We start from the raw sequence: 10,546 nt of genomic DNA, 5'->3' as shown, positions 1-10,546 counted from the left end.
AGAGAGAGAGAGAGGGAGGGAGGAAGGGAGGGAGGGAGGGAGGGAGAGAGGATCCCGATTTCCTGGAGCAAGCAACTTTCACGAGGTCACTGATTTACGCACTTTGCCGACTATTTATAAGAACGGTCGCGTCACCGGGTGAAATCATTGAAAAAGATGGAAGGCGGCGCTGAAGAAAGGAAAGGGGCGAGCGAACGGATCGAAATCCGGTGTTTGCCGGGTCTCGTTGAACGAACGACGGGTTCGTCGAGGAACCGTGGCTCGACCGACACTGAGGCGATCCAATTTTGACCCTTGCCGTACACGATTTCCCTTTTGTCTTTGCACGCAAGTTTGGCACCGTTCACGGATCGGATTCGTTCCATTCGCCAGAGATGGAGCCTCGATGACACGCGACACCCGCTCGAAAACGAGTCGTTGCACCACGTTTCGTTGTAACGCCGCCTTTGTCGCGCCCATGTTTCCGACCGAGCTTTCTCAACTGAGCTTCCGCTCCCTCCTCTTCACGCGCGTCGCGCTTCCAATTTTCTTCCGATTCCGTGATCTGAATCGTCGATCACCGTTTTTAAATTGTTGACGAGTTTAAAATATTATAATTTTGCGAATAGGACGAATATAATGGGAAAGTGGAGAATCGTTTCAAGTTGAAAGATCTATCGAGATTCTGTTGATTCGCGATATTTTCTTTTCTCGTATAATGCGAACGAGTTAATATAGAAATTTTACAATGTCCAATTAAAAAAATTCTTTCGAACGAAAATAATTAATTCGATTTTAGAATTTTACGAATCATCCCGAGGTCAACGACGGTCGAAGACGTCGAACGATTCGTTCTCCATTGGGAGGGAAATAAATCGAAAACTGAATCCATAATGCATTTCTTCGATACGAGTCGACAAACTTGTATATACAACAGTATATACGAGAGAAACAAAGTTGTATTCGGTTTATTCCTTCCGAAAATGACGAAAAAAAGAAAGAAGAGTAACGGGGGAGTAAATTAGGAGAGTGAAGAATCTATTCAACTATTTTATCGAATCGATGAATCTCGTGGAGATTTTTATGGTGCACGCGTAGACGATGATCGGACGCGAGGCGTCGAGGCGTCTTCCGCAATTAGGCGCTTCTATTCTCGTATCGAAAAGCAGGATTTCTGCCGATCGTGGCAGGGAAATGGGAACAGGGCGCTATTTTCGCGGGGTCACGTATTGTGATCCAGTTTTCACCTCGACCACCTCGAGCGTATTTTTGACAGCGCCTCTGAAAATCGTTTCGCGCAATTATCGCTCCTCTCCAATAGGGATCGGAGGATCGATTCCAGATGGAACCTCCCGCTGTCTTCCACTCGTCACGTTAATTATTTTCGTGTTCATCGTCCCGTGTACGTGTTAAACGGGCGATATATTAAAAACGTCCATCCAGTGAAATTACGTTCGTTTGATAATGGTGTTTAATGATCGGAGAATTATTGGAATTATCATTATTATTATTATTTCTTTTTTTTTTGGAGTATATTAGATATATTCGTTTGATACTATGAGCAAGATGCTTTTTTTTTTTCCTTCTTTTTTTAAGTATGTTTAACTTTTTCGAATATTTTGTCGCTTCTTGGAACATTCTGAAGTTGTAACGTAGAAACAATAGGATCGTTATGAAGTGAATTTATTAACCATTTCTCGCTTGTTTCTTCGTAGGAACTTATGGTAATAAAGCTCGTGTTTATAGCTTTCGTGTGTGTTGAATAAAATAACAGAGTACTTACAGGGAACGAAGTAAAAAGAAATAGCATTTCCTTTTGAAAAACGCTTTCATATTTCGATGTATATAGTTTAGAAAATATTGAATGTTTTTACTTTTAATATTTTATACGCATACACACACACACACACACACACACATATATGTATATATATTTATTATTTAACCAATGAAAAGACCGATGTCGACTAAAATACTCGAATGTCGAGTCTAATCTTAATAACGAGTGCGACTACTTTTTTTAAGTTGTGCAATCTATTCTAAATATCGCTAGTACTAATTTCTACATTTAAGTTTTCTTCCATTTAAAACTTAAGATAAGAAATATTTTCGATATCTTGATATCACATCTTGCAGTAATTGTATATATTTATGCAGATTGTTAGTTTCAATAGAAAAAATATTGCTGTCGTTGCTGTTCTTATTATTGATTTATTATTATTATAGAGAAATGATCGTTGTTAATCGTCGAAAACGCGAACTCGTGGGGTGAGATTAACGATTTTAACGACATAAAAAAAAAAAAAATAAGAAAAATTCACCTGCTCAATAGAGGACCGGATTCTCCCTTGAAACTGATCCTGCTAAACGTCCTCCTCTGAAAGTTGGTCAGGATTCCGCGTTTCTGCTTGTCGTTGTTGTCCCTTCCTCCCTCGTCCGCGGAGTCATCGCACACTTTTACCGGAACAGTGGTCGAAGGAACCGTCGAGTTCACCAGCAGCTCGTCCAGTACTCTGTTACTGTCTCTGATCGTATGCTGTCCCAATTCCTCGTTTGTTCCTTCTTTCCTCGAACAATTCTTTTCGCTCATTAGCATTTCGTTGAACGATCTCGATTTTCCCTCCTCCTGTGTCTCTTTTCCTCCCCCCGTATTTATATATATATATTTCCTTTCCCGGATGTACGAAGAGAAATATTTCACCTCGCGTCACGTTTAACGTTTAACGTTTCGATCCTTTTCTCCGTTCCCTTTTCTTTCTTTCTTTTTTCTTTTTTTTCTTTCAAAAAAAAAAAAAAATTATCGCACGGACGCGATTTTAAATTTTTCCCGCTTTTCAATGCGGCAGATAGATCGAAACGCTCGCTTTATCCGCGAGCGTAACGCGGTCATAAAAGTTTGCACGGTGATTTTTTTTGTTCTTTTTTTTTTCTTCTGCCGGCTGATTCACGGGTTGTAAATCCAACGATAATCTGAAACACGTTTTTCAACGTCGTAGCGCAGCAGCATCGCGTATGTAGTATGCGTCCAACGAATTTACGATCCGATAATCATCAAACTCTCTACTCCACTAACTCTTCTTCTTCTTCTTCTTCTTCTTCTTCTTTTGTCCCGCCCCTTCTAAATTCAAATTCATCCTTCCATCTCGCAATTCTTGCAATAATACGCGCCGAGCGTATTACTTTTACTCGAGGGAATTATTGCGCGATGCGCGCAAACTTTCTATTGGGAAAACTCGTTAACACCATCGATAATGCAGAGAGTCATGGAGAAGCGTCGATAGCACGCACCATCGTCGACAGTTCGCGGGGAGGGGGCGCGGAGCGGGGGCGGGGGGAGAGGGAGGGAATGTTAGAAAAATGACGCGTACCGTCAAAGAACGTCCCTTCGTTTCCAATGCTTCAAAAGTTTGAAATCCGTTTCACAAACGTCCCAAGTTCTACGGCCACCAAGTTCACGCATCGTGCGATTTCTCGTTTTACTATCGTTCTGCATGCTATCGTTTATTCTCGTCTTATTCCGTCATCCATTATCACTTTTCCGCATCCGTTGACCATCATGACCACGATAATATCATTCTCCCCTCTTCTCTGTTCACATGTGCACAACAATAACGTGATTCAAACGAGAGAAAGAGAGAGAAAGAGAAATAGAGAGGCAGAGAGAGAGAGAGAGAGAGAGAGAGAGAGAGAGAGAGAGAGAAAGAGAAATAGAGAGGCAGAGAGAGAGAGAGAGAGAGAGAGAGAGAGAGAGAGAGAGAGAAGAATCAAGATATAATTCTAATCAACTTTTCCACTTCGAAGGAATACTCTTACGCGTACAACCGGTCCGAGATTCCTCTTCGTCACGACTCAACGACGGCACGTTGGTGTAGAACGCATGAGGCGAACAACAAGCGTATTTGTCCAGTTGTCGGCGTTTCCGTGCGCAGATTGCACGCTATTTCCAGCAACCGGGTACACGAGATACGGCTCCTCACCATCCTCGTAAAGAGGATCATTCATAATTCTCGGGGACAGCTTCTTCCGTTCGCCTCGACCCGTTATCCCGTGCACCGGTTAACCGTGCACTTTAAACGTTGCATAAGAATTCGTCCGCGTGTCACATTGGTCTCGTATCGACCGCGATCACGATCACCAGCGAGCTCCTTTTCCTTTTCCTCCTCACCCTCCTCCTCCTCCTCCTCCTCCTCCTCCTCCTTCTCCTCCTCTTCCACCTCCTCTCCTCCCTGTTGATCCTTCGATCCTTCGAGGAGGATACTCGAGGAGGATCCTTGGATCCAGGCGTCGAAGCACTGACCGATCGGTGGCTTCGGAGGCCGGCGAAAACTCGTTCGGAACCTGTCAACGCGAGAACCACTTCTGAGATTGCGTGCGCCGCGGTATAAGCGAAAATAATCCACGCACACGCGCGCGCTCGCGCTCGGACACCCACACTTGCTGCGGGCCGAATGTGTTTAACGCTATTTCGTTGGATACTTTACGAGTATTGTGCACGTTGGATAAATGTTGTAGAAAAGCACGCACGAGCGCGTGTATCAAACGGCGAACGCGCGCCTCTGTGTTTGCGCGTGTACGTGTGGGAAAATGCGTCACACTGACACGCGGGTCGCATGGAAATAGAGCCGTGTACGAGCATAGCGGCGGTAGAAAGACTTGACATGTGGGCAGAGTCGGAGATAAGATTATGCCAGGTTGCTATAGTCTAATGTTTTCGACGTGGATTTTTATTATTGTAATTGTCCGTGGTATACTCTTTCCCCTCCCCCCCCCTCCCCTCCCCTCTCGTTTTTTTCGATGAAAAACTTCGATATGTACACGAGGTTATGGCAGAGGTTCGCAAGCCCGTGGCTGTTGTAAGTTTGATTGGATGGAAGAGAATTTTGCCACGACTGCGTGGATTGGCAAGAACAATTGGATTGTTGTAGGAAAATATTTTTATAGTCTCTGCGGAGTAGATATTTTTAATACGAATGAATAGAAAATGGACGAGTACGCGAGAGAATCGTGGAAAATGATTTCTACGCGATTGGAATTGACATTTGTTTGATGAGTAGGGAAAACAAACGATTTATATGCGAAAACCTATGAATTTTGTTTATTACGACAAGAGACTTTGTAGTTAACACGTACGCTCTCGGTGTGATGGAATTTGTTGATTTGTAGCAAACGGTTGGCAAACGGTTGTTATTCAGTAAAGAAATCAATCCGATAAAACTGGTAACTTTATTTTTATTTCGAAAAAATTTTCTTTCTCGTTACGAGCAACTTTTTTGCTCGATCATGTAATTATTCACGTAATTATAATTTATCATAATACAATAATCCATACTATTTTCGTTCTGAACGTTCTTTTAATTCTATTCATTGTTTAGGTTAAAGAAAAATTGAAGAAAAATATCGAATTATGGAAAAAAATGAAAATGAACTTTGTTGAATTTTTTCGTCAATATCTACACTACTAGTGGCAGAAATAGAAAAAGGAGTGCTATGTACGCCTCCTCGTTCGCCAACACGTCAGTACATGTCACACTACATTCTCCTGACTGGCGTAAGCGGCACAAGTGGCTTTATACATATGTATGCAATGTAAATAAGTGAGTATGTAATGTAAACGGTGCGCAAAAATACCCGTAATACTAGATTATTGCTACGACGAGGTACCAAAACACATTGCCGATAAGTCCCAACTTATTTTAATTAGTTTCCGTTAAAAAACAAGATTGCAACATAGGTGATGGAAAAACGTTTTAAGTGGAGATTGAAATTTAACTTGGGCGAAAAGACAGAGTTATTCCTTTGTGTGCTATTTCCTTTTTTAACACTGTGTTCGAATGAAATTTATTGGCATCGTTATATTATCGTTTTTTATCTCTTTTCGATATTTATGAGAATATAGAAATAACATCTTATATTTCGGTTTACAATTTCAAGCGGTTGTACAAACGAAATGGTCAGATGTCTTTTATCTTTTAATGTAGAAACTGGTTACTACGCTCTGGAATCTCATAAACGGAACGAGTTGAATAAATAATAAAAGACCCGAGTTCTCGAATGGAGATTCAGAGCGTGATATAGTCATTATTTTTGTTGCAATTATGAGGATAAATATTTTTCATACAAACAGCATTCGTACATCTGCCGCCATCTGGACAGACGCCGTACAGTCTTGCAGATGGCGCAACATGAACAGTTTCAGTTTCGAAACATTAGAATTTGTGGCAGAATATTCGATTCAAAGTTTTTTGTGAGAAAAAGAAAAAATGTGAATGATTATGAAACGTTAACGAAATTGTTTGAATTATAAGAAATCGATGACTTGATAATATATACGGGAGACAGTTTTATAAGTTACTTTAAAAATTACAAGATTTTCGCAACTCAAGATTCAACAACTCTACATAAATATACAAGTGCATATATACAATATTGGAAGAGATTCAAAGAATATAACTAAAAGAAGACGAGACTAAAGTTAGTTAAATTAACATAAGTATTTATTATCTAAAATTTCATCATTTTATACATATATACATATATACATATATGTTTTATACACAATGTTCCTAATCTTTAATGATATTTCTAATTTTAAGTTCCATTGAAAGAAATGCTTTCATGTTAGGATCTTGTATTTTGTCCATGATTAATTTTTGTACATCTACGTCACTTTCTTTGAGAGTAGCACTTAATTTTTCTGCGTATTGAATCCATACACAATTTGCGCATCCAGACATGCAACAATTCGTAGGTTCTGATAAATCATCTATCGAGGAATCGTTGTTATTTTCATTATTTTCAGTAATTTTTTCCTCGGATGATAACGTTGATGATGTTCCATAGACAGATTTTTTAAAATATTTTTGTTGACAATTAACTCTTTTATTTTTGATAATTAATCGAGAAAATTGAATTAGGTTCATCACTATTTTATCACACCTTGTAGTTTTACCTGGTTAAAGAAAGAATGAGAAATACGTAATAAAAATAAAATGATAGAATCATTGTTATTTATGTAATTAGCGTTTACAATACAATAAAATATTTTAATGAAATATACGAATTAACGAATTTATAGATGATTGGTTCAAAATATTTAGTAAAATATCAAAAACTACTTCCTAACCTCGTTGGTCACTACAATCATAAACAATATACAATATAGATTTAAAATCCAATATATTTTTTATATTAGATGTGTAGATAATTTTAGAATCTTCTCATCATTTTACGTTATCCATTGAGTTGGAAATAAAATTAAATTTAAATTTTAATACACGAGATATATTAAAGTTAATAACATAATTTAATTATAAATTTTGTGTTTATTTCATATTCAAAATTGTTTAAATTGTTTATTGATTTTATGATTAAAAAATTACTATTTAACATTTTGAATATGAAACATCATCGCGCGTCATTTATATTTTCGAGTAGACAAATGTCGACCACGTGAAAATCGTGTCTCGTTGTTTATCGAAATTCGAAATGGGTCGAAAAATCCCAGGAAAAAAGCACAGAGGTGTGAAAGATCCTTTTAAACAACAGGCAAAACGTCAGGCAGAGTGAGTTGTGCATTAACTATGTTTTATTCTCGAATTACTTACATAGATTAGTGAACTGCCTATTATAGGTTAGAAACAAAAATAAATGCACCGCCAAAAGATGTGAACGAACAAGCTATACCGAAAAGTTTAGAAAAAATAATAGAGTTAAAAGAGGCAGTGAAATTGGGAAAAATAGGTAAAATAAAAAAAAGGAAGAAGAAGAAAAATAATCTTATATCCGTTGGTAAACAAGAATCTAAGCCTTTACATCCAAAGGCTAGACCAGAGAAAGTTGTTCCTATATTTCAACAAAGGCCTGGAGAATCTGAACAACGATTTTTACATAGAGTTAATCGAGATACGCAAGTTTTCATTAATGAATTTGCTTTTGAGAAAAAATATGATGTTCAAGTTAATCGAAATCCAGAAACAGGAAACATCGAAGGAGTTTCAAAATGTGAACAAACTGAATTAGACAAAATTGAAATGTTGAAATCGAGTCATAAAAATATTAAAAAAAAAAAAAAAAACAGCGATATCAATAAGATCAAAATGACTAAAACTGAAAAGAAGAAGGAGAAATTGAAATTGAAGAAAGAGAAACAAATGGAAGAAAAATTAGACGAATTTGATAATTATAAAGATCAAGTTGAATTTGGAGAAGTGGTTCATGAACCACCTCAATTAAAAATTAAACCAAAAAATGCTAATGCTATAAATACCTCTAAAGTATGTTTTTTAATTTAACAATACATTTTTTTTTATTTTTTAATGCATTTTTAATATTTTTCAATATTTTTTAAATATTGATGAAAAATTTTTTTAATTTTTTGCTACAGCCTGGTAGAAAGAATCTTCTTCTTTATTCAATGCTCAAAAAGAATGAAAATTCAAAGTTGGAGAATGCTAAGACGAGAATGACTATAGATAGATCAGGAAAACGTAAAAAATTACCACTTGGAGAAAGAAGACAGTTAGAAAAACAACAGAATGATGTTATAGCAGCATACAGAATATTGAAAGCACAAAAATCTGCTGGTATTAACTAGGGTATGTAAATGATTATAAAATGTTATATTTTTATGTAGATTTTTTTTTTTATATTGTTGTTTTTTTACAAGATTGCTATGAATCGTTTTATTGTAATTGTGAAATTTACTTTTATTTTAATAAAATGTACAATTTTTTTATCATAAGTAAACTGTATGTATTTTTGAAGCATCACATTATTTTTTATACAATTATACAATTATTAAGATTAACATGAAAATAGACGTATATGTATATATTTATATATATATATATATATATATATATATATATTTATATAGACAAGATTTCTGTGCAACACATGTATAGGTACTAGAAATTTTTTCAAATAGGGATTATTAGTAAATTATTAATAAATAACTTCATCATGTTTGATAAAAAAAACAAAACAAATTTTTAACAAATTTTGTATCGAATTAATTCAAATTATCTCTTAGCACCAGTGCAATGTGTGATTTTCCAAAACTACATTCAATGTACTTTTTAATATGAATTTTATCCAGTAGTCCATACAAATGGTTCTAATCTATCTTCAATTGGTAAAAGATTGTTCAAAGTTTCAAGGCTTTCTAGAGTTTGATTTAGAAGAGAATGGCATTTAGTTAATTGTTTACTAAGCTCATGTATTTTGTTCAGTTGTTCAGCAAACTTGGCAAATTTTTTTTGCCTTTCTGTTGCCAAATTAAGAATTTTGGTCACTTCTGGTTCGATATTAATGCATAGACTAGCTTGTTCAGTGGCAATCATTTGAGCATTAGTGTTCAGATGATGTTGATAACGTGCACACAGATTAAACAGGCCAATAGGATTAAGTCTTTCTAGGACCTCTGGATCTCTTACACCTGGAGGCAAATTGAGAGTGCCACGCATGATAGGTAGGAACATGGGAATACTTTGTAATTTAACCAAATCAGGATCTTTGTCAGCTGTAGGATCTGCCACAGCTGATTTCACTACTACTATATTGTGTATTTTATCAGAGGTAGTTTTTCTGTAAGAATTATTATTCAAATAAAATATATTAAAATAGACAAAATCATAATTAATTATAAATAATTATATATTACCTGTAGCTACTGGTATTTAAATTATTTTTACGTCTAGATATATCTTGTGCACCCAAACTCTTGCCTCTATATAACTGTGATTGCTTATTTGTCATCTTTGGTGAATCTCCAATAGGTCTATTCACAGTATAAGATATATATGGTAAATCAGAATCTGAACAAATGCTTGCACCAGGACTGGTACATCTAGGTGGTGTGTCTTCCGGTACTCTTTCACGATTCGGTACACTTTTACCGCGTCTCAATGGTATATTTCTTGTCCTATTAGCATTGGTATTGTGAGTACCACCCTGAGAGCTCTGTTCCGATCCCATCTTGTTTGATTCTTTTAAAAATTTACTCTAATCTTTCTACAAGAATTACGTCAATTATATAAACGATATACATTAATCTTCCGTCTCACTACGAAAATTGCGTATAATTATTTTATAATTTATAAATATAAACATCTGATGACAAGAATAATTATAACAATAATCGTCAAGTTAAATTTAAGGCCATCTGACGTCGTTCGTTTTTATATAACCTTTCAATTAACGACTGATTAGAAGAGCACATTTTTATTCACTCCACAATTCAGGAGCTTCATAATAATCAATAACGAAAGAAAATTTAAAGAAAATTTTCTCGATACATCATGAAACTTTGGTTTTCCCTTGATCGTGTTGTCACCTCGATATTATTAAAAAATTAATTATACCGATAAATACTATAATATAATCACTTTGAACTCGGTTTTTAATTTCTGTTGTCAAAAAGTCGTTTTAATCATTGATTGTTCATGCTGCTAGATTTCACGTGTCGTAGTCATTTACACGATGAGAACACCATCTGTTGAAATGGATTTCGAACTCGAAGGTACAAATATTTCTTTTCGCTTGATAATGTAACTCTCTTTTAAAAAGT

General features: G+C 35.9%; 4 protein-coding genes across 9 annotated transcripts in view; 1 reads left to right on the top strand and 3 right to left on the bottom strand.

Annotated features, from left to right (window-relative positions):
* The window catches only part of LOC102680039, a 34,268-nt gene extending 31,567 nt beyond the window's left edge, over positions 1-2,701 (bottom strand). For all 5 annotated transcript variants that reach the window (XM_031508302.1, XM_031508301.1, XM_031508303.1 and 2 more), the window contains exon 1: positions 2,301-2,701. In XM_031508302.1, the coding sequence (XP_031364162.1) occupies positions 2,301-2,575 (275 nt within the window). In that variant the 5' untranslated portion in view covers positions 2,576-2,701. The remainder of the gene's footprint in view (positions 1-2,300) is intronic.
* Positions 2,702-5,882: 3,181 nt separating this feature from the next.
* LOC102675441 (coiled-coil domain-containing protein 137) overlaps positions 5,883-10,546 on the top strand; it is a 62,667-nt gene continuing 58,003 nt past the window's right edge. Inside the window, exons 1-4 of one of the 2 annotated variants that reach the window (XM_031508309.1) lie at positions 5,883-6,450; positions 7,414-7,541; positions 7,610-8,252; positions 8,363-8,573. In XM_031508309.1, the coding sequence (XP_031364169.1) occupies positions 7,465-7,541; positions 7,610-8,252; positions 8,363-8,572 (930 nt within the window). In that variant the 5' untranslated portion in view covers positions 5,883-6,450; positions 7,414-7,464 and the 3' untranslated portion in view covers position 8,573. The remainder of the gene's footprint in view (positions 6,451-7,413; positions 7,542-7,609; positions 8,253-8,362; positions 8,574-10,546) is intronic. The other variant, XR_421058.2, reaches the window with a different exon arrangement.
* Positions 6,447-7,180, bottom strand: LOC102675306 (oxidoreductase-like domain-containing protein 1). The gene is made up of 2 exons (XM_031508311.1): positions 7,103-7,180; positions 6,447-6,928 (listed from the first exon to the last, which is right to left on the bottom strand). Exon 2 carries the CDS (start codon positions 6,897-6,899, stop codon positions 6,543-6,545), a length of 357 nt encoding a protein of 118 aa, XP_031364171.1. The 5' UTR covers positions 6,900-6,928; positions 7,103-7,180; the 3' UTR covers positions 6,447-6,542.
* Positions 9,059-10,486, bottom strand: LOC102675720 (BLOC-1-related complex subunit 5). The gene is made up of 2 exons (XM_006610936.2): positions 9,641-10,486; positions 9,059-9,564 (listed from the first exon to the last, which is right to left on the bottom strand). Exons 1-2 carry the CDS (start codon positions 9,952-9,954, stop codon positions 9,069-9,071), a joined length of 810 nt encoding a protein of 269 aa, XP_006610999.1. The 5' UTR covers positions 9,955-10,486; the 3' UTR covers positions 9,059-9,068.

The sequence above is a fragment of the Apis dorsata genome, unplaced genomic scaffold (genome assembly GCF_000469605.1).
Source record: "Apis dorsata unplaced genomic scaffold, Apis dorsata 1.3 scaffold_82, whole genome shotgun sequence".
Taxonomy (NCBI): domain Eukaryota; kingdom Metazoa; phylum Arthropoda; class Insecta; order Hymenoptera; family Apidae; genus Apis; species Apis dorsata.
This window is presented reverse-complemented; position numbering and strand designations above follow the sequence as displayed.